This window comes from Phlebotomus argentipes, unplaced genomic scaffold, assembly GCF_947086385.1.
Source record: "Phlebotomus argentipes unplaced genomic scaffold, Phlebotomus argentipes genome assembly contig_39, whole genome shotgun sequence".
NCBI lineage: Eukaryota > Metazoa > Arthropoda > Insecta > Diptera > Psychodidae > Phlebotomus > Phlebotomus argentipes.
The window spans coordinates 1,378,488-1,405,707 of record NW_026776182.1 but is presented as its reverse complement, the minus strand read 5'-3'; the positions used below and the strand labels follow the sequence as shown (position 1 = coordinate 1,405,707).

The window sequence follows — 27,220 nt, the reverse complement described above, 5'->3', positions numbered from 1 at the left end:
CGGACTGGGGGCGATTGGAGGAACTTCGAGACGATCGGATTGTGAAGAGTACAATGTCCCTAAGCGTATTGCCATTCGACCGATGCAGCCTGTCAAGACGGTCCTGCCCAGTATCAATGGAACACTGGGGAATGGGATCAAGGCTGCGTCGCGACCACCACTTCCACAGATAAAAATGCCCAAGATTATCTCACCGCCTGTGCCGAGAGATGGCTACCCGGGGAAGTTAACTGTGAAAGGGTTACCGCCGAAGAATGGGATATTGGAGCCAGTGCCAAAGACACTGAATCCTAATTACCGGCCTCTAGAGAATGGAATGGGTGTGAAGAAGCAACGTCCACTGGAGGCCACTCTGACGGTTCCTGTGACTCCTCCGTCATCTTGTGGGAGTTTGTCCAGAGATTCCTCGTGTGTCAGTCTCACTCTCTCTCGATCACCGAGTCCATGTTCCACTAGGAGTGGTGTTAGTTCGAGATCAAGCCTTGGAGAATCATATAATCGTGGCCCATCGCCCAGACGAATCTTCCCTCAAACGTACTCTGGTGCCGAGATGAGTCTCAGTGAGCGTGAATTCCGAAATCTCGAGCAATCACCAGTGATTTTTGATGCTAACATGTCCTTTGTCCTCGGATGTACGAAGCAAAGTGTGAGACAATCTGTTCGACCTTCTCCAGCGCACACAGACGCCGCCACGGCGTCGAATTACCTGAGCAGTCGAATTGAGAATTTCCTCAAGAGGACAGATCATGTTATGGAAGAGTGGGCAGCTCTGGGCAAAAAGTCATCGTGTGACGACGACACGATCAGCCTTATTGAGCGACAGAGGGAGAAAAATCGCCAGACGAGCAGTGTCGGTCGCTCCAGGAGTGTTACCAATATCATGATCAAAGGGTATCAATTGCTGAAATCCGACAAATTACCGCCAACGAGCAGTAGATCCAATTCACTGGCCCGTGACTTCTCAGATTCGGACACTATTATCGATGATGGTGAGGTAAAGTGTCGTGCCCTGCGGCCTGCAAAGTCATATAAGAGAGCATTTCACTGTGGATTTTTTTTTGTATATAGGCATTTCTGACCTCAATTTCCCCTCGTGACCATGACCATAGAGAATAATCACCCATCTCTCTCTCGGGTGGAATTCTTTGTCGAGATTTTGCAGTGAAATTCTATGATGATCGCGTAATTGCACACAATTTCTCATTGTGCCTGACTCTTTTGGTTCGTTCTGGGTCAAAATCCCACTGTGTTTTATTTTTATCATTTTCACTCTCGCATTTTCTCTTGGGGAGAGTGAAAGAAAAGAAAAAAATTGGAAAGATAGATCACCACTGTCAATTTTATTCCTCATCCGCCTCCGTACTGTTTTCACCCATGCATCCTTCGCAAGGCAATTTGGTGGGAAATGAAATGTGTGCAGCTACGCGGAAATTTATGAAACATTTCAAAATACATTCCACTCAACTGTGAGACGTGCGTGTGTTCAGATGTAAGACCGGCTTTTGGAATGATTTTGCCAAGATTTATATTGATGTTATTTTAAAGAATGTAATTCCGTTATCAATATATTAAATTATACAGATAGTTTAAAATCTTCACTGCTCTGATTGAATTACACAAATTTTTTTTCAGTGCTGCGAAGACAGTTAATAGACAATTAAGGAATGCAGAATACTTGAAAATTCATTTGCCATTGATTTAATTATATGTTTTTTTACCCATTTGCTGAACTTTCATTTAGAAACTTGATAAGAATTATGCGCTGTAGTTGATTGTTGGATTTATTTGTGCAAATAAGATGGTGAAATGCGAAAAGAAGATTAATTTAGTATAATAAAATTTGCTCCAATTAGAAATAATCACTTCTTTTACGTGTGCTACAAAGTGAAGTCAATGATAGTATAATGTCACGCCTTTCTTCCATGTGAAAAATTTCACTTGGTAATTTTTCCGCATATGAAAATGAGCAAATCTAACTTCAGATGAGTTCGTATATCTATTGCGTAAGCCTTTCTAAATGACCAGTTGAATTAATTACATCTGCTGTAGATCTTGATGCAAATCAGTCCGGAAAGCTGGTGAAATGGAAAATAGAGAAATATTTGATTTCTGCTTGCATATAATGGAAATATGGATAAATGATATCACTTGTAATTATCGAAATTTCTCACCAATGTTATGTCACATGGAAAATGTATGTTTGCGTATCGGCATGGATATGGCTGAGAGAGAAAGAGATTTAAATTTGGCTGAATGCCAGACTGTGAAATATTGTGCTTTTATCACAGCACTGTTTATGAGTGTCTCACAACATTTCTTTACTATCATTGCAGCTGTCGGAAATGACTGTGGACTTGGCTGAAGAGCGTTCTACGGCCAATTTGGCCAGCGAACGTCTTGAGGCGGAAGCGGCGGAGAGGCTGAAGTTGGAGAAGGAATTGCAGGAGCAACACGGAAAAATTCGCACCCTTCAGGAGTCATCGGAAAAGCTGGAAATGGAGTTGATTTGTGCCAAATCCGATCTCAATGGGTAAATGCTCTTGAGATTATACATTATGATTTATTTCTGATATTAACATCTTGATCGCGATTGCCTCTGGCGGGTGTGGAGAATAATGTTTGTAATTTTTACTTGCTCTGGAGTGGTACAAAAAATGGCTTTCCACTCTAATTGATGCCCCATGTGGAAGGAAAGAGTGATGATGTTGAGCATAAATTCCCAGCGGATTATTTCCCACTCATTAGACTATAAACTTGTGAACTCTAATAATACTTTCTGTATTGATTGATAGAATCTCGGAGGATGAGGATGGTGATAATGATGATGTTGGTGGTGTCTACAAGTTGAAGTACGAACGTGTTGCACGTGAACTTGAATTCACAAAGAGACGCCTTCAGACTCAGCACGAGCACGACTTGGAGCAATTAGTGGGGCTGAAGAAGCAACTGGAAAAGAAAGTGAGTATGGCTTGTTTACTCCATCGTCATGTGGATGTACTCTAAATGTGCTTTTATTACTTCTTCCACCGTCCAGTTGGCAGATGCATATGAGGAGGTAGAGGAGCAGCGACAAGTTGTTGGTCAGTGGAAGCGAAAAGCACAGAAGATGACGAATGAGATGAATGACTTGCGAATGCTACTGGATGAGCAGAATAGTCGTAATAATTTGCTGGAGAAGAGACAACGGAAGTTCGATTCGGAGTGTCAGTCACTGCAGGAGGGAGCTCGTCAGGAGAAGCAATCGAAGGATCGCTTGGCACGTGAGAAGGATATTCTGATAGCGGAGAAATTCACATTGGAACAGAATTTGGCGGTGAGTGTCTGATGGCATTTTTTACTGTCACACACTTTGCTATCTTATCAGTTAGTTTAAACAATTATTTGATAACTATACACACCTCACCGTGCAGCTCGACAGTTGCCTCGAGTAAATCCAGGTGTTTTGTGTTGTCTGGAGTGTTGTATAGTAATTCAATGACAATACACGTAATCTTGCCGAGAGAAATCTCTAATTTTATATCCAATTTGCAGGATACGCGTCTTGAGTTGGAGCTTAAGGAGGAGAAATTGTCATCACTGCAGCGAGAACTGGAGGAAATGACTTTCGGTGGTGGAACTGAAGAGGAAGTGGCTCAGCTGAAACGATCTAAGCTTGAGCTGGAGCGTCGAAACAAGGAGCAAGAGGAGGAACTTGATGAAATGGCAGGACAAGTTCAGGTGAGTACAGTAATTAAGTAAATTTGTTTGCTGATAACATCTGTCTGACTGACTATCTGTTGTGTGATCAGCTATTGGAACAGGCGAAATTACGATTGGAAATGACACTGGAGACGATGCGAAAAGAAGCAAGACGGGAGGCTCAACAGCGCGATGATGAGCTTGAGGAGGCTCGAGGGGCGTCATACAAGAAAATAAAGGCTTTAGAGTGTCAGCTGGAGACTGAACATGAGGAGAGAACACTTCTTCTTCGAGAGAAGCATGAATTGGAGAGAAGATTGGCGGCTGCAGCGGAGCAGGATCGCGCCGATAGAGCTGCCGAAGAGTCAGCTATTCAGAAGTTGAAGCGGGATTTGCGAAAGTACAAGGCTCTGCTCAAGGATGCCCAATCGCAATTGGAGCGCGCCAAGGCAGATTCACCGGGTAAGGTGCTGATTCGTCAGCTGAGGAATCAAATTGAGGACGCTGAGGCGGCACGCACTATTGCCGTGAAGGCACGCCAGACGGCTGAGACAGAGTTGAGTGATCTTCAGTCATTGCTGGAGGAAACGCAGCGGTCGAAGAGTGATGCTGAAGAGAAAGCCAGTCAGGCGAATCGCGATCGGTCAGAGCTTCAGGCGCAAATTGAGGAGAATGAGGAGGAGATGGCTGAACTTATGAAGAAGTACACAGCCACCGTGAAGCAACTCAACACGGAACAGATGGCATCATCAGAGTATGAAATCAAAATCAGTGAACTGGAGGCTGAGAAGAATTCGCTGAAGGAGCAAATTGCCGAGCTCACGGCCAGAGTGGAGAATGTGGAGAATATGAGTGATCCATCGGCCAGTGTTCTCACGAAGAGATTGGAGTTGAGGACGAAGGAGTTGGAGTCTAAGTTAGATTTGGAGCAAGCGACTAAGGCGCGTGTGGAGGTGCAGTGCAATCGCCACAAGGAAGCCTTAGAGAAGTTACAACAGGAGATGAATCTTGTGAGGGCTAAAGAGATGCAATCACAAGAGTCACTCAAGAAGACACAGAAGAATTTGAGGTCAGTTGAATATGATTAAGATTTCTTCTAAAAGCATTGACTTATTATTATTTTTCTTTGAATCTCAGGGAACTCAAGGAAGAGCTACAGACAGTGTCAAATCGTGACCAGGAGAGTGCGATCAAGCGGAAAGATCTGGAGAAGCGTCTGGAGGCTGCGGAGTCTGAGTGTGCGAGTGCCAAGAATGATCTACGATTGGCTCTGCTGCGAATTACCGACTTACAATCAGCCATGGAGGAAGGCGATGAAGATCCAACAGACAGGTTTGTTACCCTCACCAATCTGGATGAGACTTTGGTAGCTTACTGATTATCCCCAAATGATCTGTTCACAGTGATCAGGACAGTGACAGTACGGACGATTCGTTGAGTGACTTAGAACAACGGCTGAATCCCATTCGTCCTCGTCTCACCAGTCGGATTGCTGTCAAAGAGACTAACGGGGTAGCAGATGACGCGCTTGTGATCCGTGAAGGAAAATCAGACAACGGACCAAGGTAAGTTTATTCGACTATTTTGTATCTTTTATATTCCTCATCCTTCTAACATTCCCCGTGAGATTTGTCAATATACTAACGTAAAGTCAGTCTTAATTGAATGAGAAACAGTTTTTTCTTACTGTAGGATCTCTGTTGCCTTGTCACCATCGTCTTCATCGCACGGAAATGGTGACACGTCGTATGCTTAAAGAGGAGTTAATAATAATATTATAATGAAATTTTTCGTAGAAACTTTTCTATCCGACATACATATTTTGGTAGAGTATACTTAATGAATTAATGAAGAAAAAAACCAAGTATATAGGAGTAATATATATATGAAAACTATTGTAATTTTTTCACATATATATAAATGAAATATTTATTAGAACTGTGTATCAATATTTTAGATCTTATTATTACAATATCATCTCTCAATGCTTATGAACAAATTATTAAACGATGAACGAGGTTGGGAGGAAAGAATAAAAGTCTTATATTCAAAATATTGAGTACTTGTTAATAATTTTATTTAATTTTATGTAAATTTTATAAATATTGTATACTCCCGCTATTTAAAACATTTATATATTAAAAAAAAAAGAATCGTTTTACTTTTCATTCAATATACCTTCTTATACTTGTATTTGTTCTCTTATACATATATATCAGAAAAAATAGAAAATTCACTTTCTTTTAACTAAAACGCCCAAATGTTTAGAAAAAAAGGGGCAAAAGGAATGGCAATGAGAGAAGAAGAAACGTGTCAGAACAACGAAACAATCCGGCTAAATTAAGATGAATAAAATGTACAAAAGGATAACGTCAGAGCTCTTTTTCTTTAACGCTGCTGAATTGTTAAGAAAAATTGCAGCTCACCGAGAAAAGATGCAAGCAAATTGTAATTACGAATAACAATCTGAGATAACAACACTACTAGTCCTTTCGTTGTGTATTTATTGTCTTAATTAATTTGCTTCCAACGCCTGACATAATACCATTTTTTCTGTGAGTGACACGTTTTTTTTTTAAATTATCTAACAAAATATAGACAGAATTAATAATCATAATTCATATCAGAAGAAAGAGAAAAAAGAAGACGAGGAAGGTGTTTGTTTACTTGCAGAAGGAGTTGAAGATTGTTGAATTTCTCGTCTATTAGTTCAGAAATATAAGTAGCACCATTTAATTAATTGACGAGAAGTAATAAAAAAAACACGTTTTTGGCGTTTCAATGTGGGAAAGTATAGAGATTGATATAATGAATGTGCGAAGATGGAATACTTGTATAATCATTACTAGCTTAATAATTGACAAATTATTCGGAAAACAAAATTTTTTATTATATATGAATGGCAAAAATCTAATCTAATATTTGAATGTAGTTTAATTATTACATGTTATACGAGTTTCTCCAACATTTTTATTTCATCCCTTTTTGCCACGTACTTTCTTTTTTTTTTTTTTCTTCGAGAAGAAAAATAAATCAAAATAATTACTATGAAATATACTGCTTTTAATATATACTACTGAGTGTGAATGTAATAGAGTTTGTGATTGTTTGTTTGGTTTCTCTCGCCTCTAAATTCAACACCGCAGGATTGTTCATATTGAGAGCTGTGTATAGTAATTGTTTACTGCGCGACATAGCTTGTTAAACTGAATGACTTAACCTTCTGAAGGACACCCATCGAAACTCCCTGCAAAAGTGGTTCGTTGGCTCTATGCATAACAGCCTCATCTTGGTGCTTTTTTTGGCTCTATAGTGACGGAATTTCACACTCGTGCGAAGCCCTTTCAGGTGGGATCGACATGCAATGCGCTGCTCATTTCTGGAGGCACGAGACTCAGCCAAAGCGTCGTGAAGAATCATCCGTTTGAGCAAATCCCAATGTTTGCACCTAAATTTATATAGTGGTGTTATTTGTATGTGATGGATAACCAGCGAAACAAATCACGGTTATCGATTTAACAAATTTCCCAGGATATTAAATAGAGGCGGCAGCCAGCAGCTCACCTCAGTCGATGTCAAGCAGTTGAGACAGATTCGAGCCACCGCCACGAGATCACTTACAACTAGATTCCCCTAATAGGAAGAGAAGTACGGGACAAATTCAGTGAAAAGAGGAAAGATAAGTGTTTGTGCGACAGAAATCCTCGGATAGAAAGACGCCAGGATGGATGACAGGACGATTGATCACATTTTTGCCGGCTCGCTGGAACATTTGCCGCCAGTGAGCTCCAAAATTGTGCGCATTTTCACAAGTTCGACCTTCACAGGTGAGTTTTCACGTTCTTGAGGCTCACAATACACAATCGAGCCTGTGATAAATCGATATGCTCTCTCTCTCTTGCCTTTTGGATGGGTGGAAGGATGGATTTGCAACTATTTCAAGGCTAAACGGTATTTTCAAGTCTTGATGTGGCGGGGAAAAATCACCCCTTTGTTTTCTTTCGGTGACTTGTGTGTTTTCACTAGGCCGCTTTTAGGGGAGAGATTGACCTAATTTCTTTAATTATTATTGAAAATTAAGAATAGAATTTGCATTATTATGTTTCTTTTCGATTTCGGGCAGAGAATATAAAGTTCCCTTTTAATATACAAACAACATACCAAAGAAATTATTATAATTAAAGTTTTATGATTTACGAACGCCTTCACTTTGATTTCCATGGTTTGTTTAAGTCTCAATATAACAAGGAAATATTCCTTTTGATCACTTGAATTTCCTGTATGCTCAGCTTCAATTTGTAACGAAGTTTCAAAACACATTAAGATTAAAATGAAGATCATATCTGCAATACAGTAATTAGAAAAGTTCATCTACTCACTGTGAAAACCATTCACCGGAAAAACTCAAAATAAATGGAATTGTATCCAATTCAAATATTTTATTTATATTTTCTCCTATTTATTGAGTCACATTTCATCAAAGACGTATTGAAATTAAGGCACTTCACATGACTTCCGTGTGATTGAAATTTTTCAATTTTCCTTTGATATGTTATTTCATATCACGTCAATAATCATAAATCACAAATTTTCCTCTGTTTTGTTTTGGCTCTTTGAGTCTTCAATTTCATTTGTTCACTTTCAGACAGTTTTTTTTCTATAATCTTTCAATCCTCTTGCATTCAAACGACAATGAAATTGATCTCTCTATCGTAATTGTTGTTACACTAAAATTATGTTACTTTTAATTATCCCTGAAAAATTATCCAATAATTATATCAACTTTCATTATGTTGGCTTACAATCTATAGAAGAAAGTTTATGCAAATGCGCAATAAAGCGGACAAAGTACAAAATTACTATAATAACCCGCGTGAGATTTAATGTGTGATGGAATTCCTGCCCGAAAATAATGGACTCGTGTTGAGAGATGAAGATAAATTTCATAATAAATGCATTTCCATGTGAATTATCACGGGAGTGAAATTGCGGAAAGCTGGGTGAGAATTTTCGCCCGGTGCAATTATTGGCCAGAGTGAAAGCCACACACGCGGCAATTAATTTCTCATTTTCTATCAATTAAGCGTTAGGCAAATGATCAAAGCCGCACGAGGCTCTTGAAAATTTGCAGCTAAACTTCTTTCACTGCGGAGCATCAGACACGCTCGCCAGGTGGATTAGGTTCACCCACCCGCGGCGCTCCAATTGACCCACATTTCAAGGGGGGCCAAATGGGCCAACAAGAGTGGGTGGAGTTTCCAAATTCAAACGATTGCTGGTATAGTTAAATATGCAAATTGCCCTCAACCACTCTCTCTCTCTCTTTCTCTGTCTCTCCCAAAACACACAGACACCACGATGGAGAGGAACACGCTGATGGCAAAGTGCTATCCCCGCATTAAGGACTACTGCAGAGAGAAGCATGGATTGGAGTTCCAGGTAAGCCTGAATTTCCGTCGTAGCCATAAATTGCCCACACCTGGTGTTTATTCTGTGACTTCACTGCGCAATTATCAAATTCCTGCTGAGAAATTCACCCTTAAGGCGGGCCCGCCCCCAGTCGATCTACCCACACCTGTCTGGCTGAGACCGAGAAATTGGTTCGTGGCACGACATGCTGCTCTCTCTGGACATGTGTTCAAGTCCCCAAACGACACATTTGAACGTGAAAATTGCCAAAGTGCCATCGAGTTCTTGTCGCTCTCTGCATGAAAATGCGCCCATTTGCATGATTTACACCCAACTCTCACTGCACGCTCTTAAGCATTCCGACCAGCCACATTCCGCGGTGGTTGTTTTCTGTGCGGCAATTGCTTAATTTCACCCCGTATGCAGACTTTTCCGTTGGTAAATATTTGCAGACATTTTGAATGATGTTCTCATGATGGAAAAGTCTGCATTTTTGACTGACACCAAAGAATTTCCATGAAAATTGTGGAGCGAAGGGTTGTCGGAAAATGCATGGGATTGCATGAGCAGTGAAAGGACCCATAATTTCTCAAGCTTTCATTCCCATTCCCATTTTCTATGTTCCAAAAGCGCAGCATGGATATAAATTCTTATTGCAAAAAACCGGTTGAGAAAAGTAACAATCATAAATTAGTGCGCACAGAATGTAACGATAAATCATAGAATTTTGGTCAGGAATTCTCATGCATTTCCCGAGAATCTTTTTGCATTCATTTCTGCAGGTTGTGGACATGAGATGGGGTGTTCGTGACGAGGCCACAGATGATCACATGACAACGGAATTGTGCATGAGAGAGATCCAGAATTGTCAGCGTCTATCCATGGGACCGAATTTTGTGGTCTTCCTTGGACAGAAGTACGGCTATCGTCCAATTCCAACTCTAATTCTCTCATCAGAACTGCTCCTGATAAGGTAAAAAAGAGATTCCTCATCGAATTCCAGCGCTGTAAAATCAACACTTCACAATATATTTTCCAGAGATGAATTGGCCTCGATGGGAATCGATGTCATCCTTCTGGACACTTGGTATAAGAAAGACAGCAATGCTGTGCCTCCAATTTCCGTGTTACAACCAATTTCGTCAATTCTCATCAACTTCAACAACAAACGTGTGCCGAAGTTGCAAGCAGAGGATCAGGCCATTTGGTGGGACACACTCACGAAAATGCAGAAGCTCTTCCGCAAGGCCACAGCCTCTCTGCACGCCGCCGGGAAGCTGGACAAGGATCAAATGCACAACTACTTCATGTCCGTCACCGAACGTGAGGTCATCAATGGAATTCTCAACGTGAAGAACACGAAGAACCATTGCTTGGCGTATGTGCGCTACATCAATAACATCAACTTGCAGAATCTCAAGAAAGCTGGACTCTTCGTGGACATCATCAATCGCAGTCTGGACACGGAGGCGTGCAAGTTACTCGCCAATCTGCGTGACGAGCGATTGCCCAACAAAATTGAGACAACCAACATCCAGAAGTACACAGTGGAGTGGATTGGACGAGAAGGACTCGATACCGAGACTCATGAAGAGTATCTTAACCACTTCATCTCCCACTTCTACAAGAACATCATTAAATTGGTGGATCGGGCCATGCGCAAGGAGGACTCGAGTGCCCAAGGACAGATCGTGACGGAAATCCTACAGCACCTGCATGCGTGCAACAACGCCGACAAGGTCTTCTATGGACGCGAGGACGAGTTGGCCCACATCAAGGGCTACATGCTGGGCGACTCTGAAAAGCCACTCGTGCTATATGGCGAGGGTGGCTGTGGAAAAACCTCACTGTTGGCCAGGAGTGCAGCACTCTTCATGAAGGAGTGGTTCAAGGATGCTAAACCCATCAGCATCATCCGCTTTCTCGGCACCACACCAGACTCCAGTGCCCTCACGCCCACACTCATTTCCATCTGCCAGCAGATCTCCTACAATTACATGCTCCCCTTCGAGAGCATCCCTGACGATCTGGTGCCCCTCACAGCTCACTTTAAGCAACTGCTCACGTACGCCAGTCCCGCTCAGCCCCTCACACTCTTCCTCGACTCGGTGGATCAGCTCACGGGCGCCCAGGATGCCAACAAAGTCTCCTGGCTGCCTACGCGAATTCCACCAAACTGCAAAATCATCGTCTCATGCGCCAATGAGGAGTCCAACCCCACAGTCTCCCGGGAATACCATCTGCTGCGTCGCATGATCGATGTGGAGGATAATTTCGTGGAGGTTCGTGCTCTCGGTGAGGAGCTGGCCATGAATGTCATTAGGATGTGGATGAAGACAGCGTGCAGGGATCTCAACAATTATCAGTGGCGCCTCGTGGCCAATGCCATCGCCAAGTGCTCCTTACCCATTTTCGTGAAGCTCGTCTTTGCTGAAATTTGTCGCTGGCGCAGCTATACTCGTCCCCAGGACACCCACTTGGCATCCACAGTTATGGACAGCATCATGATGCTCTTTGAGCGCATTGAGAAGCAACACGGACGCATTCTCGTCTTCCACGCACTTGCTTACATCACAGCCTCCAAATCTGGCCTGTCTGAGAGTGAAGTTGAGGATCTCATCTCTCTAGATGATCGTGTGCTGGACGACGTCTTCCAGTATCACTTGCCGCCTGTAAGGAGAATTCCACCTCTGCTCTGGACACGAATCCGCAACGATCTGCCCAATTATCTCAGCGAGAGAGAGGCCGATGGCGTCAGTGTGATGAACTGGTGAGTTCAATCTATCCTTTCCACCTGATAATTACCTCATAATCACTTCAATTTCCAGGTACCATCGCCAGTTCCGAGACACAGCACGTGAGAGATACTTCAAGAACATGAACATGGCCATGTACTTCCACTCTTCCATCGCTGATTACTATCTGGGCATCTGGGGCGGTGGGAATCCCAAACCCTTCAAATTTACAGAGATCCAACGCCATCGCTTTGGACTCACTGAGAAAGAGGGCTCAGCTGACAGGAAGGTTCCCGTGCAGCCCCTTGTCTTCTACAACAAAGACGGGAAAGTTTCCCGATACAATCTCCGCAAATTCGGCGAATTGCCTTTCCATCTCGTGCGATCTCGTCGTTTCACTGATCTCTATGAAAATGTCCTCTTCAATTATGACTGGTTGCACGCCAAGTTGTCTTCTTGTCCACTGCAGGCTGTTCTGGCTGATTTTGAGGACGCTTCCTCCAACATTGACGACAAAGATGCGCGACGAGAATTGATGCTGGTGGCTGATGCTCTGCGACTCGGTGGAGCCATTCTGGCGGTGTATCCAAATATGCTATCACCTCAGCTGATTGGTCGACTTTTGCCAGAGATCGGAGGAAATCCCAATATCAAGATGTTGCTGAGTGCATGTGATCGCAGTGGTCCCAAGGACTGCTCTTTGATTCCCCTCAATCACTGTCTCCACACCCCTGGAGGTCCTCTTAAGTACTCCCTGGAGGGCCATCAATTTGCCGTCTTCGCTTTTGTCCTCACCAGCGACTATCGCTACATGGTGTCCATATCCACGCGCTTCATCACATGGGATCTCTCAACGTCTGACCTCACGCGCGATGTCAACCCAGGCATCGAGGGAATTATGCAGCAGCTGGTGCTATCGCCAGACAATAAATGGGCGGGCGCGTACACCAATAACAACCAAACTGTACTGCTCAATATGCTCTCCAGTGAATTCGTCATCATTGACAACCCCTTCGAGGCGTCTGATCAAGTCACCGGCGTATTCCTCCTCAATCAGAATCTCTTCATCCACACGAAGCTCAAGTGGGCCAGATTTGATATGCGTGGAAATTTGCAGGAGAAATTTGACGCTATAAATGTGACTGATGAGTGGGAAATTCTCCTCATGGAGTTCTACTCCATCAATGAGTACCACGTGGTGTACTGGACAGGGCAGATCAGCAATGAGAAGTTGCGATTTGACACTTTCCGCGAAGGCTTCACGATTCCAGCAATGAACTTCCACAGCGCCATGGCCATGAATCGTGATCGCACAAGCTTGTTCTGCTGCACCCACGACAATGACTACCAAGTCACAGCATACCAGCTGGATGGTGATCATTGGCGCGAGGAGAAATCCCTGTCACGCTATGAGAATGACGAGAAAGAGATGCTTCTGCAGTTGAAGCTGGATCAGCACGATCGAATGCTTCTGGGCACAGCAGGCAAAGGCTTTGTCATATGGGATCTGGACCCAGACAATCCTATCTCCACTGATGTCCTCTATCTGGCCCTGCCGCACGGAGTGCGAAACATCACCACACGCATGATGCAGTCCAACTCAGTGATGGTCAGCAGTCAGCTTAATTACGCTGTCGCCGGAGTGCGAAAGAATCTCTACGTTTGGTGTCTGGAGTCGAAGCAACTCATGAAAATCCTGGACGCCCACTTTGGCCGGATCATACAATTAGAGGCACTCACCATTGGGAATTGGAATAGCGTGATCACGTCCAGCATCGATCGCAGTGTCAAAGTTTGGAATATCAACAATATCTTTGAACAGGTGCATGTGATCGATCGACATGAGCTGCAGATCGACAGCATTAGTCTGTCTCAGGAGACAGACTTTGCCGTCACAGTGACTAGAGGATGTGTGGGCGTGTGGGAAATTCGCCAGGGAAGACTCCTTTCCAAGTTGGCCGATTCTCCACTGGGCGCCATTGTCACACACGCTGAGATTACTCCCGACGGTCGATATATCCTTTCCTCGGAAACGGGAAAGATCCTCATATGGAATCGCGTGTCTGAGCAGGTGCTCTTCCGCGATGACCAACCAGGCATTCAACAGATCACATTCCTTGAGGGCGGTGAGAAATTCATCACAGTCTCCTGTCCCAACATCACTAGCACCGAGGATCAGAATAGACTCACGGCGATCGCGACTGTGAGAACCATTCCAGATGGTCAGATACAGTTCTCATTTGATTTCCCGGTGCGAATGGTGCCGGGAATTCCCTTCCGCTGTGCCGTGATCACGGCTGATGGGATGCACATTGTCGTGGCTACGACGGACAAAGGCAGCAAGGATTGCATTGGAGTGTATAGTGCCACCAATGGTTCCCACATCCAGAAGATCACACTCAAGGGCTGCAATATCAAAGAGATCATCTCTCTTGTGCCACTGCCGCACAAGCCCAACCAGGTGGCCGTGATCTCCACAGAGAAAGGCAGCGTGATCGACATCAAGACAAAGCGTCATGTGAGATCTGTGCCCAAATGGCAGGGCAGCTGCACGAAGGACGGCAAGTTCGGTCTCTACGCGCCATCACGCGGTGGCCTGGAGCTTCTGGAGTTGCGCAAAGGCACCACTGTCAAGACCTTCATTCCCAAAGTGGCTGAGGGCGTCTTCACTGTGATTTGCATGTTCACAGACACTGATGAATATGTGCTGTACTATCACAGTGGCAAGAAGACTCTGCGTGTCTTCCGGGCCTCAGACACTGAGATGATCGCCAACTATCGTCTGCAAGCAGAGTTGACGGCCATCAGGAGCACAAAAGATGGTCGTGGAGTGGTTCTAGGCACTGTTGACGGCTGCTTATCTGTCCTCGCCATTGCCGATCCAAATCTCCCAGAGATGCTCGAATATCTCCAGAATCTCCCATCTCGCGATGAGCAGTGGAAGAAGAAGCTGGCTCGCATCAAGGCACGCACGAGATTCAAGGCGGCAATCAGAATTGCCCGAATCTCCACACGATTCTCCAAACACACCGGCGATCGTGAAAGTGTCCTCGGCGACATTGACACCATATCCGAATTTAATGATGACTAATAAAACAGAAAGAGTAAAATATAATCATCACTTCTACTAATAAAATTTTATTTTTACTTTCTCCTGATATTAATCTTATGTCATCAGTTATTGTTAGTCTCAAAAATTACTATCTGCTTTTCTACCATGTTTTCACTACACGTGATCTCTTTTATTTTTTTCTTCATCTTCTTCTCATCAACTAGAATAATTTAACTTGATATTAAAGTCAGTAGTATAATTATTGTGTTATCCTTGCAATAGTAATTAGGTAATTGAAAATTCTTCAGGGGTATTGGCAAAAATAACTATAAATGGAAAAATACTAAATGTGGTAAAAAGAACATGACATTTAATTAACACTAAGATGGAAATTTTATGGGGTCCACGAAATTGCTTAATTTAGGAATCCTTTCTTTCTCTTTTTTTCTCCTTGTGTGTGTGTGTGTCTGACATCAACATTTTCACTACATGATGTATGTTGGCTACACCGTTGCTCATTTTTTTTCACTATCTCAACGTAAATAGGCATTAACAATACATTATAATATAAATTTGCAATAAATATTTCATGTGTAACAAGGGACATAGAAGTAATATATAGATGTAATGAAAGGAAACATCATCGTAGAAACAATGATGATCCATAGAGAAAGATACTAAATGCAATTTAGAGATTTTCAGTTAAAACTAAACAAATAATGAAAAACATGTGAATATACCCGCTTTTAGGGTGCTTCAGCATTTCGATCTTGCATTGTAGGGAAAATTCACAAATGTGGGAAATAAGAAACTGAATAAAAATATTACGCAGCTATGGAGTTATCTCCGATTTGTCTCTCTTCTCACTGCTCACAAATAAGAAAAAAAACACATTCACTTGGGCTGACGAATTTGGGCCAATTTCTGCTGAAGAAGTTCAAGACGATTTGATGAAATTGGTTCTGGATTCATCTGTTGACAGAGAAGAAAAAACCAATTGAGTTTAACATCAAATTGAACATCCAAAAGTCATTTATCACACACTACTCACATCTTTTTTCAGGAGAGACACTGTCGATTTACCGCCAAATTGCTGATTGACATTCAAATTCTCATCAGCTGTCTTATTATCCATCACCGAGGAGGCATCGTAATTGGTACTCGCGGCCGCTCCTCGAGATTTTACCTAGAAAATATCAATTTGTATTTTTTCGGTGATCAACATTCAATCAAAAAAGATAATTTGTAATTGAGCCAAATGAATTATCGCTCATTTCACAGCCTAAATAGACTAATTAACCCTGACAACATGTAGCACATTTAGACTTCTCTTTTGGCTAATTAGGTTTAACTGCAATTCTTCACCAGTGTAATATTTCAACTCACCACCATTGTGTTCAGTTTGTCCAACCAGTAGTCTGAGTTGAAATTGTTTACATTTGAGTCAGTTGCTGGTGTCATGGTTTGTGTGATGTTATCGCCTTCACTGCCACTTCTCTGCCGCTCAATTTCCGCCAAACCATCCTCAATATATTTCTGGAACGTCGGACTGGCCCCTTTGAGGAATGGAACAACATCCACTTCGGGATTCATCAGCTGAAACCAATTAAGAGAGTTAAAGTTAGAATTAGGTCTTTTATCTCCCCACTTCACACACTTTCTCTGCATTCATTATGTGTTCATTAAATGTACCTTAAAATCATACAGCTTCGCTATGCCTTCCTTGCTGGTTTGCGTGTCGGAAATCAGTTTGAATATGCAGGAAATTGTGTCATGCGTCTGCTTAGTCAAACGCTGCTTTTGATCTTTCACACTTCCCTGTTGACTTCCGCGCTGCGGTGATACCAAATTTGAATTTCCATTTGTAGGATTTCCACTCGATCCACCATCTTTCTGCAATGCGAGAACAAAATATCCACATTCATATCAAGTTTCAATTACTATTTTTAGATTTCTTAATAAAAATGCACACAAGTGCATTTTATTTACCTTCAATATCCGAATGAGATAAGTATACAGCTCAGAGTGGGAGGGAATCTTATTGAGGTGTTGCAGAATGGCATTGCCTTTGATCTTTGCCATATTGTGTATGATGGTCTTGATTGTTCTCAGCGGTGTGTCCGATGGACGCTGATGCCACCATGCACTCGGCAGAGCCACCATGAAATCGTGCAACTCCAGCAGAACAGCATCATAGTCCAGCTCACTCGATCGTTCAGGAATTACTTTCACATTACGCCAGATACACTTCATGAGGAGATCTGTAAACTTAGGCAATCCTGTACTGGAGCACGTCTCCTTCAGCAGCCGAATGAGGGCACAATTTTGATTGGTGAAATTGGTCCTGTCGAGTATTTTCAGGCAAATTCCATTCAACACACGCATGTAATTGCCATCACCACTGTTGGCAAGCTTCTGGTCAGTCATCAAGCCCAGCAACATTGACATCACATTCTTCACATTCATCACACTCAGATTCTTTCCCAGTTGCTTCGAGTTGAAGAACGAATACATGCTGGACAGCAGTGGCTGACACATTACCATCGACTCAGCAATTGGCAACTGCGACAGATTCTGATACTGCTTCAGTATACTCTGAATGTACAGTTCCTCATAGTCCCGCAAGACCGCCTGTTGCTCTGGATTGTTTATAATGTCGCCGAGTTCATGTATTGCCGCTCTCGCCGTAAGCGAATCCGGTGATCCCACTGCGCGGATGATTTTGACTAGATTGGGATCCAATTTCGGGAGTGTGTCTGCCAGATTAGAAGACACTGCTGGCATAGATTGATTCCGTTGCGGACTGTAACTGCTGCTCACACGCGACGGTTGCTGTGACTGTGGCGGACTCATTGTGTAGTTGCTGTACATGCCAGCACCAGTAGACATCGCCGAAGCAGCATCCATGAGTTTCTGCAGCTTATCCATTGGATATCCCACTCCGTCGCGAGTCACAATTTGCAAAGGTGACTCAAGGAATGCCACATCAATCTTAGATGGATCCCTCAATGGCATCTGATCCACTTTCACCCAGTCTTTTTCAATTTCCGCAATGACATCAGGATCCAGGCGGAATGGTCCAGACGGCTTAGGCGGTAGAGATTCGAAGGTTCTAAACAGAAAAGAGATATTTTCATTACCAATCAGTTATAGCGACAAATATCTTCTCTTTTGGATTGTGCGGATTAAGACAAATTCCTACACAAAATGACATGTTATCAATAATTGAGGCTTCCAACTTCACACATCTCTGGACAAGGGATTTATAAAGTCCAACACAGGGACAAATACAGTGCGAAAGGACACAACAATACACTAACTTATCTATTTGTGGACTAGTAGAATCAGCATCAACGAGATGTATGGATTTGAAAGCTGCCTGAGTTTTCGCCTCAAAATTCACATTTCTGTTCAGTCCAAGAATAAAGTAAAGAAAGAAGCATAGCTAAAGACACAAAAAGAAGAAATGTTGGATTGCTGTTCACTCACCTGATCGGTTGTGGTGCTTCCTCTTCCGGTGGCAACTCTTCCTCACAAGGCAACTCTTGTGGTTCCACAATCTCCTGCTGCTGATGCTGAATCTGAGGCTTCCCAGGAGCACTTTCAACAGGCTTCATCACTCGCGTTTTCTTCATTCGTTTAATTCGCTCATCCAGCATCGATGAATCCTTATCAGAGATCTGTCCAATCATCTTATAAACTCTGTCTCCGGCCAAGAAGTATGCCTGCACGATACAATTCAGTGCAGCATTGCGCACAGAGTTGTCCCTGTCGGAAATGTGACGAGCAATCTCCTTGAGGGCCGCCTGAGGAGTTGGTTGACACACTGTCAGACCATGTGTTTCAATCAAGTAACCCAACTCATCGAGGCACTCCGTCCTTTGTCGGGCATTTTTCGACTTCAACCCTTCCATTATGTACGTGGAGAGCTTGGAAAACGGATAGACAAGGCAAATTTGTCGCAATAGCGATCGAACTCCGTTCCTCACGGCATCCTTCGGATCTCCGATTTTGATTAGAAGATGCGGAATGAAACAGGAACCCTCACTATCCGCCATCATATACTCATTGTCAATGAGCACCTGAAACACCAAACTCAGGTACTCCAGTCCCTTCAGCAGCACTGAAGGATTTGTATCATAGAATCTCAGCGAGAGCCACTTGAGTATAAGATCCAAATTGCAAATAAGAGCTTTCTCATTGGACGGCAAATCCTCAATGAGTGAATCAATCACTTTCAGATGATAGCGGAAGTCATCGTGAAACATGTTTGCCATCAAGCCCTTATTCACATTCGCGGTAGTCATCTGGTCACGAAGCAATTCAGTGAACTCTTCACGTGGTTGCGTGAATGTCCACTTCAACACCTTCAACTTTTGCTCATCAATCAACCTTTGATTCTTCGTGTTATTAATGGCTAAAAGTGGCGAAGTGTCGACATCTTCTTCCTTCTTCCGTGATGATGTGGTTGCAGGAGCTTTGTTAGTCATTCCTGCCGACTTCTGTCCCACCTTCTGCCCACCACCACGCACAGTCTTCACCGGTTCCTCTGGAATGGGCGCCTGCTGCTTTCCTTTTGCCAATGGCTTCACCGGCAAGTTGGGTCGGGCCTTATCAAGAGCCGCCTGAATATCCTTCTTCGATGCTGGTTTTTGCTTATCCAATGCCTTGATCATCGTTTCATATCCCACATGAATCATAATGCCCAGGACTGCATCATTGGCATTCTTCCTCACTTCGGCATTTCTATCGCAAATGCTGGCGTATAGATGCGGAAGACACGCCACCAGTTCATCCCTAGAAATGGATTTCACTGGCAAATCGCCCAGTTTCTCCGCCAGCCATCCCCACAATTCAGTCTTGAGGCCTGGTCCACCAGATTTCAAAGCCTCAGCGATCATCTCACCGTCAAAGAACTCCTTGTAGCCACATGTGTCGCCCCAAGTGTTGATGCACGCCAGACAAGCATTCCGAAGAAATGACTTCATGTCGCCCAGTCCATGTAGGAATCCCGGAAACAAAACTCGCACATGTTGTTTGCACGCAGGACCCATTGCTGTGGCCAATTGCTCACAAATAGCCACAGCCATTTGGGCAATCTTGGCATTACTGTCGACAATTCTATGGGCCAGGGCTTGAGGCAAGTCTCCAATGGATGGTTTGATCAATTTAGCGTCTCCAATGATTCCCTGTAGTTTTATAAGGCCCTCATTGCGTGTCTTCCAGTTCTTATCAGCCATCTCTCCCAGAAGTGCATCAGTTATTTGCGAAGAAATATCAATGCGTGGCAGAAGATCCGTTGTTTGCGGCATTGCCACTTCCTGGTTGTCGTCGCCATCCTCTCTGTGAAGATAAAATATTCCATTGTTAGTGAATCACGAAATACACCCAATAATCTGCAAATACTCACTCATTATCAGAAATAGATCCTTTGCTAGAACTCTTCTTCACTCCACGCATCGGAACTGGTGGTCTTTGATCGGTGTTCTTCTCAAATTCCGCGAAGATTTGTTGTCTGAGTGCCGGCTTTTCTCCATCAAACACCATCTCGAGGGATTTTCCCATGAAAAGATACATTGTTCCGAGAAGAGTAATGCCAGCACCCCTCACGGCTGGATTAATGCTCTGCACAGCTTTTCGGGCATCTTCCAGAAGCATCTTCGGATTGATTTGCAGACCAAATTCACGGAGAGCCTGATTGATCCACAGCAATGATTCCTGTTGCACTTTTGGAGATTTCTGCTCAAAAGCGAATGTTGTCACTTTCGACACCACATAATCAAGATTTATGGCCTCCGCAATGGCTGTCAATGCAGCTGCAGCTGATGCACTGTTTTTCGTATCGCCCAGCTTCTCCGTTATGTCATTCAATGCATAGTCACACGTGGTCACGGTGATAGGCATTCTCTCAGCTATGACACGGATGATGTCCAAGCGATACTTGAGAACTTGGAAGTGTGTGTCCTTCAGCCCGGGCTTCTTCAAAACTGTCCGCACCAACACCTGTGACATCCCACTCTTTGGATCCATGTCATGCACAAGAGCTGTAAGTGACTCCATCGCACTCAATCGCGCTTTCCAATTGCTATCCGAAAGTCCAGCAATCAAATCAGGCGGAAGAACCTCTGACGCCTTCTCGTCCACCTCTTCCTGAGACAAATCTCGCTCACTGGGAAGGGTTTTTCCCACCACTTTTGCAGTACTGCCTGACTTTGCCAGACCACCGCCGACTTTCTTCGCCACAGGCTTCTTTCCACCCGCTGTGGCTGGACGAGTGACGGGTTTTGGCTCCGTGGAGCCTCCTTTAGTCACGCCAGCTGACTTTTGAGGCGCCGTAGCTGGTCTCTCCTTCTTCGGACTGCTTATCTTTATCACAATTACTGCTTTCTCGCAGCACTCCTTTATCTTATTCAATTTTAAGGCATCCACGTCCGTCAAGAAGGGAGAAATGTTCTTCTCGCCGATCAACTTCATCGCCGTGCCAATCGCCTCAGCCGATGCGTCTCTCACGACCGGATCGGATTCATTGAGTGTCTTTAGCAAGGCTGTTAAGTAGGCTTTCAGTAATTTTTTATTCAGGACTGTCGGAAGTGTCTTGGTGAATGCGCGCGCCAGGAATGAGGCTGTCTCTGATTTCACATTAGGATTCTTATTGTTCAATGCCTCGAGAATATCTTCCTGGATGGCATCTAAATTTGTCGCTGGATAGATGGCATCAATCGCGTCTCGGAGCGCTGTCACGACATTTGTTTTCTTCTCCTTGAATTTCTCAAGGATCGCCGCAGTACAGACAAGAGCATATGGTGAGAATTTCTTGCCCAGTCCTTTGGCAAGTCCAGCCAAACATTTTCCAGACAATGCCACGAGAACAACGTTGGTATCCTTGGTGAGGACCTTCTTCAGCGCCTTAACAACCTCCGCATAATCTCCGGACTCCAATTTGGGATTCTGCACAAGTGGCTCCAACGCCTCAAGAGCCTCCTTTCTCTCCTGCCACTTCTTCGACTCGAGCTTGTCGTAGAAGTCTTTCGGGATTTTGGACAGTATATCAACCGGATCCATCAAATCGAGCGGATCTATTTCACCAGAAGCATTCGCCTCGTCGCCCTCCTCGCCATCGTCAGCGTCGTCTCTGTGGGCGGCGGCCGCTGCAACGGCAGCAGCTCTCTCCTGCTGTGACCGTAAATATCTCGTCGGCTCTGGCTTTTCATTTTTCATCTTGTCAAATTCGCCCTCGAGTTCTTTCATCAGCACATCCGCCACGGAAGTGAGCTGAGCCTTTAGCGCTGCACCAATCCACCGATAAATCTCAATAGTCAGCGACTTTGCCTCATCACGCACATTCTTATCTCGATCACTCAACAAAGTGGCTATTTTCTTCACTATCGGCTTCACGGCAATCACCTTTGAGCCGAATTCACGCAGAGCTGTCGTCGTTGTGGCAATACAGGCGGCACCAATTTTGGGATTTTTGTTCTCCATGCCCTTTATCAGTTCCTCCATCACGATCTCATGCTTCTCAATCTCAATGTACATCAGAGAAATTTGAATTGCCAGATCCTTGGTTTTCGCTTTCGGAGCTCCAATGCATTTGGATACAATTCCTGACATTACCTGCAAAGGCATTAGTGCATATTAGTCTCTCTACACTTCAATCTATTCATTAATTACGCATATTTCTATATCGTGATATATTAGCTGAACACCACGTGTTAAAATTGTGTATATGATATGTTTGGAAGGCGTTACTTTATTCCGTGTTTAACTCTGCGTGGTTGCTTTCTTATTTACAGTTAATGGAAGTACATGTTCCAGAATATATGTATGTAGGGTTATTCTATGCTCCGATTTTCAATATACGTACACAACACGCAGAAACAACATAAAAATGTCTTAAAAAGGAAATCAAAACGCGTTATGGATTCTTCTATGCTGACTTTCAACCTAAATAAGTGCGAAAATAGCACGTTTCAAACTTACCTCACCAACCGTCTTGCCGGCAAATCCGCAATTCTCCACAAACACCAATGTGGCCTCCAGTCCCTTCTCCTGTGCCATCACATTGCTGTCCACCACGAACTTCTTCACCAGGCCCAGGAACTTGTTCCATTCCGGTGACTTCTCATCGACAATCTCCCGGAAGATCTTTGTGGCCTCCTCGTAGCCATCAACACGAGCCTTCCACAACTTATGGACGCACCTCTCATCCACGGGCAATTTCTTGAATTCCGTGTCCTCTTCCATGTTGTCCCTGTCTGGAATTCACTTGACAGACGTCTGCTGCTTCAAAACTATGCAACACTCACGGATCTGTAGAGAAAATGGAGATGCAGAGGATCTATTTTAGTTCATCAAGAGAATCTACACTGTGCCTTTCTGGTGCAGTAGCGCGATTGGACTGTGCCTTTGCGCCTTTCAAGAATCTCTGCCGACTCAGAGGAGAGCCAGGAATTGTGGTGTGAGGCGATGGAAATAGGTGAATTGCAACAGGGTGCTTGGTGAGATGGAGACAAGCATTTTCGGTGTAATGGCTTTTTTCGTGGGTAATTGATCGTCAAACAATCGAAACATTAAATCTCAAATCACTCCAACTTCCTGCTCCGCATGCGCAGGGTGGTGTGATCAAGGTGTGACTTTAGTTTTAGAATTAGGCAAATAATCCCATGAAAATGTTTGTCTAATCTCCAGCTTTTCCTCCTTTGTAAATACCAATTGGAATTTTTTTTTCCAATTCGCCATTTTTCCACAAACAGGCGAATCTTATAAGGGATACGGAAGTGAGTGCCGGGAGCACCTGGGCCGGCAAACACTGTATTTCCGCGACATTGAGGATTTTTGTGGACGCCGCCATGCGCAGTTTCATTGTTACCTCTGCACTAATTTCTCAACAGCGACTGATTCACCCACAGAATTGAACAATTACAGATACCTTTCCACTCCCCAGGCCCCACAAAATCGGCCCCCGAGGCACTTTCAGTGCGTTTCACGGCTCCAATGCTCCAAATAGGGAGTGCGAAGTACAACGAGATGCACCCACTGAGCCCACTGAGAAAACTTGTGACGTATTTACGGCTTTCACGCAAGATATCCCAATGGGGAATTGTTTTGTGGACCCACTGGTGCCCCAATTCCCTCACAATTCACGCTGAGATATCATGTATTGTACAAAATTACCGTCCTAACGGTTTTCACTCCGGACCAAAGCTTCAAACAAAAAAAATTCTCAATGCTACAAGCCATTTTTCAACTCAGCTTTTCTGCAGCTTGAGACACTTTGTGCACTTACCTTTTGTCGCTACTTGATTACTTAGACACTCTTCTGCAAAATTTCACAAAAATACTCAATATCACGTATAGATTTTCACTACAATTTCTCACTACAGCCAGTCGCAGATCTTTTCACCACTCCGTCTCCATTTTTTCTTCTTCTCCGGAGACTGACAATTGACAACCGATCGGCAAGCGCGCGCCAGCACTCGGCAAAGTTCGGTGTCGGAAAAACACAAAAGTGTGTATCGGCTAATAGGCTTTTTAGCAGAGACACAAAATTGCACTCACAAAAATATGAGTTTACCCTTTCAGTCCTTCCAGAGAGAAAGCCAGATCCAATAATCAACAAATGATAATCGGTCATATTCCCAATTGTCTATGAGTTCCATGCGACAGAAACATCAAATGAAAATGAATTTTATTCTTCCGGAACCTCTCTTTTGTGAATAAGAATTGTGCTTCGATTAATATGTTTTATTTAACAGTCGAATATGGGTTTTACAAAGAGTATTCTCAATATGCATTTAGCACCTAGAACGGTATAATTCGGCTGAATTAGCTCAAATATCCAAGTGGAAGAGGTAAAAGGGGAATTGTCTGTGGAGGACGTAGAGCATGCAATTTATTCTCATCTCTATTTTGGTATCAAAATATTGGACGCGTCTCGTGGACTTGGACTACCTATCGCAGCACACTGAGGCCAATCAGAGCGTGCTTGGCGGTGATGAGCTTCTCCAGCTCGTGGCTCGCCTCCGGCTGCAATTCCTCCCAGACGTACTTGCCAATGAGCGACACCTCCTCCAGTGGCGGCCGGAAGAGCACAAGGAGCGTGAGACAGATGCCGTCTGTGGCTGTGCTGGCCATCTCCGAGGGCGAGTGTTCGACGGAGAAGAGCCCTTGGGGCTTGTGCTGTGGCAAGTCGGCGCCAAAGATCTCCTTCATGAACTTGATCAGCGTGGAGTAGATGCTCCTCTCCGGGTGAATCTCAACAGTGGGATAGTGGGAGGTCTGCTTCTCGCTGTAGAGAATGTGGAATCTGTTGGTGGCGCGCTTCCGGATGGCCAGCACTAGTCTAAGGTGGCTCTTCGTGTGCGCCTTCGGCTTGGGTAACATTGCGCGTGGCCACAGAGCCACTGAGATGGTGCTCTTGTAGAGGCGGCCGTAATTGATGAGGGCCACAATATCTTGGCTGCGGAGGCTGAGTTTCGACACGTCCGCCACCCAACTGGCCTGCAGAGATTCACTGTCTGCCATCTCGGGCGTCTTCAGCTCTCCGCCCACAATGTCGCCGGTAACAACGAAGCGAAACCACAAGCCTCCGGCAGTTTCTACGAGCAGGAGTGTCGTGATCTCCACTATAAGGCCTGTCTCCTCCAGCACTTCTCGTGCGGCTGCATCGACAATCTTCTCGCCAGGCTCCATCCGGCCGGCCGGCAGGTACCACTTGCCCCGACAAGACTCCCGTGACTCCTGCATCATGAGGATCTCGTTGGCATCATTGACCAGGACGAACGCCACGATGTAGTTGACGGTCTTGCCCAGGATGGGCAGGTAATCGGGACTGGTGCTGGGTGTTATGCCGTGCGCCTCACTCAGGGCATTCTGCTCTGCCAATGAAAAGTCGCATAGATCGCTGGCACCGTTATCGATGCTCAGCTTGCCCATCAGATTCGACAGATGCACCTCCATTTCCTCACTGCGTTCGCTGCCTCTCAATTACCTGCTAATGCTCTCTAGCACACGTAGACACTCCCCAGAGTCGCAAACATTCCACAGCGTCGGACCATGCCAGGGCACCGCCAAGACGATCACTCGGTGACGAATCTCTAATTTCGGTGATCTCAGGTGTTCTGTTTGCACAAAATCTCTCACGACCTCTCAACTGGTTCTCCGCTCTCCGCCTCCCGGCCGCAGCTGATCACACAGATCCACCTAATAGCCACCTAAGAGTTCACTCAAATTCCTCAGTGTCTCTTCCGAGTCCAACCACACTCTGCAACTCTCTCCGCTCAACTACTCGAGCAGTGCCGAGCAGGGCCTCCAGCGACTCCCGCCTTGGTGTTTGTGGTGTGACGGATTTTTCGGATTCAGCAACGCAGAACACAAGCACTTGGCTGGCTCTCTGCTGTGTCTGTGTGTTGCTGCCTTGAATCTTGATTACCATGGGACGTATCCAGGAACATCTAATGCTCGCGCGCTGCCTGAAAGTGTAACACAAAAGGGGCGTCTCAGGTTCCGAACTTCAGGGCTGGTTAGGCTTGAGAAACTTTCTCAACATTTCACGTGGGTTGCAGATGATTCACAATAAGTGGGCAAGTTCTTTGCAATTGCTGAACTCTCTTCTAAAATTGTGTCTTCATTCAATATTCAATAAACACCTGAAGAGCTCTGATGAATGCTTAAAAAATTCCTCTCCGATGAGAGCATAGTTGGCCAAATTTGTTGTCACACATGAATTCAAAAAAATACATTAGATCAATTTATAATAAATTTATGATTTTCTGAATAATTTCAAGGAAGAATGAATTAATCTCTAATTGACCACTTATAGGAATTATAAAACAAATTATTTGTTGAATTTCTGCTATTTGAAAAGAACAAAAGAACTCTCAAACATGATTGCGAGACAAAATTTCGCGAAACATTGAATCCTCAAGTGGTGGAGAAGAATAGAAATTAAGACCTTTTGCCCAGGTCGCTTCTCTGCATATGTTTTGCATTCTTGGAAATCATCAGCAGCAGAGCAATTTCGCAAGTGAGTTGCCCACTCTGGTGGGTTAACGTGAATGGGGCAGCGGAGGAATGTCAAGTTAACCGCGGAACGAAATAGCAAACGGAAGACAATGGACAGAGGAGCCGAGCTGCATGGTCTGCGATACTGCTGAAGAACTTTGCATACCAGTCACCTAGATTGCCACCTATCCAGCAGTCCATTGGAATGTGGTCCTCGTAAAATGCCGAGGAGCATTGCTAAACTCTCCAACTCCACTTCTGTCGGAGTTCCCCAACGTGAGATTTTCGCCTTACCGTTAGTTTAATTACCTGGTGGCTCTCGATGACGGTCTCCAAATGCTAT

The 27,220-nt window shown here is 44.3% G+C and overlaps 4 protein-coding genes across 8 annotated transcripts in view; 2 read left to right on the top strand and 2 right to left on the bottom strand.

Annotated features, from left to right (window-relative positions):
* LOC132263624 (unconventional myosin-XVIIIa) overlaps nt 1-6,400 on the top strand; it is a 49,408-nt gene extending 43,008 nt beyond the window's left edge. For 3 of the 4 annotated variants that reach the window (XM_059763460.1, XM_059763463.1, XM_059763462.1), the window contains 8 exons: nt 2,334-2,530; nt 2,793-2,958; nt 3,035-3,313; nt 3,532-3,717; nt 3,789-4,747; nt 4,816-5,010; nt 5,082-5,243; nt 5,371-6,400. In XM_059763460.1, the coding sequence (XP_059619443.1) occupies nt 2,334-2,530; nt 2,793-2,958; nt 3,035-3,313; nt 3,532-3,717; nt 3,789-4,747; nt 4,816-5,010; nt 5,082-5,243; nt 5,371-5,434 (2,208 nt within the window). In that variant the 3' untranslated portion in view covers nt 5,435-6,400. Of the gene's footprint in view, nt 1-305; nt 995-2,333; nt 2,531-2,792; nt 2,959-3,034; nt 3,314-3,531; nt 3,718-3,788; nt 4,748-4,815; nt 5,011-5,081; nt 5,244-5,370 lie in introns of those variants that run through there. The other variant, XM_059763461.1, reaches the window with a different exon arrangement.
* An 887-nt stretch (nt 6,401-7,287) lies between these two features.
* Nucleotides 7,288-15,713, top strand: LOC132263642 (NACHT and WD repeat domain-containing protein 2). The gene is made up of 5 exons (XM_059763533.1): nt 7,288-7,505; nt 9,029-9,117; nt 9,870-10,060; nt 10,127-11,857; nt 11,916-15,713. Exons 1-5 carry the CDS (start codon nt 7,403-7,405, stop codon nt 14,911-14,913), a joined length of 5,112 nt encoding a protein of 1,703 aa, XP_059619516.1. The 5' UTR covers nt 7,288-7,402; the 3' UTR covers nt 14,914-15,713.
* On the bottom strand, nt 14,928-24,323 carry LOC132263641 (protein mini spindles). 2 transcript variants are annotated; one of them, XM_059763531.1, is made up of 10 exons: nt 24,161-24,323; nt 22,855-23,184; nt 20,285-22,488; nt 18,364-20,217; nt 18,195-18,281; nt 16,864-17,986; nt 16,567-16,767; nt 16,261-16,470; nt 15,926-16,060; nt 14,928-15,846 (listed from the first exon to the last, which is right to left on the bottom strand). In XM_059763531.1, exons 2-10 carry the CDS (start codon nt 23,116-23,118, stop codon nt 15,769-15,771), a joined length of 6,156 nt encoding a protein of 2,051 aa, XP_059619514.1. In that variant the 5' UTR covers nt 23,119-23,184; nt 24,161-24,323; the 3' UTR covers nt 14,928-15,768. The 2 variants fall into 2 exon arrangements, with proteins under 2 accessions (XP_059619514.1, XP_059619515.1); XM_059763532.1 differs by lacking the exon at nt 18,195-18,281.
* A 280-nt stretch (nt 24,324-24,603) lies between these two features.
* Nucleotides 24,604-25,833, bottom strand: LOC132263802 (8-oxo-dGDP phosphatase NUDT18). The gene has a single exon (XM_059763788.1). The coding sequence runs from the start codon at nt 25,831-25,833 to the stop codon at nt 24,826-24,828; it is 1,008 nt and encodes a 335-aa protein (XP_059619771.1). The 3' UTR covers nt 24,604-24,825.
* Nucleotides 25,834-27,220: the final 1,387 nt, after the last annotated feature.

Bases quoted from the DNA above. Each gene is read 5' to 3' on its own strand.
- LOC132263642 (XM_059763533.1), top strand. From the start codon at position 7,403: ATGGATGACAGGACGATTGATCACATTTTTGCCGGCTCGCTGGAACAT. The intron at 10,061-10,126 runs GTAAAAAAGAGA...TATATTTTCCAG, and splicing joins TCAGAACTGCTCCTGATAAG to AGATGAATTGGCCTCGATGG. The intron at 11,858-11,915 runs GTGAGTTCAATC...TTCAATTTCCAG, and splicing joins GGCGTCAGTGTGATGAACTG to GTACCATCGCCAGTTCCGAG.
- LOC132263802 (XM_059763788.1), bottom strand. From the start codon at position 25,833: ATGGAGGTGCATCTGTCGAATCTGATGGGCAAGCTGAGCATCGATAAC.
- LOC132263641 (XM_059763531.1), bottom strand. From the start codon at position 23,118: ATGGAAGAGGACACGGAATTCAAGAAATTGCCCGTGGATGAGAGGTGC. The intron at 22,489-22,854 runs GTAAGTTTGAAA...ATGCCTTTGCAG, and splicing joins CCGGCAAGACGGTTGGTGAG to GTAATGTCAGGAATTGTATC. The intron at 16,471-16,566 runs GTACATTTAATG...AATTGGTTTCAG, and splicing joins CGAAGCTGTATGATTTTAAG to CTGATGAATCCCGAAGTGGA.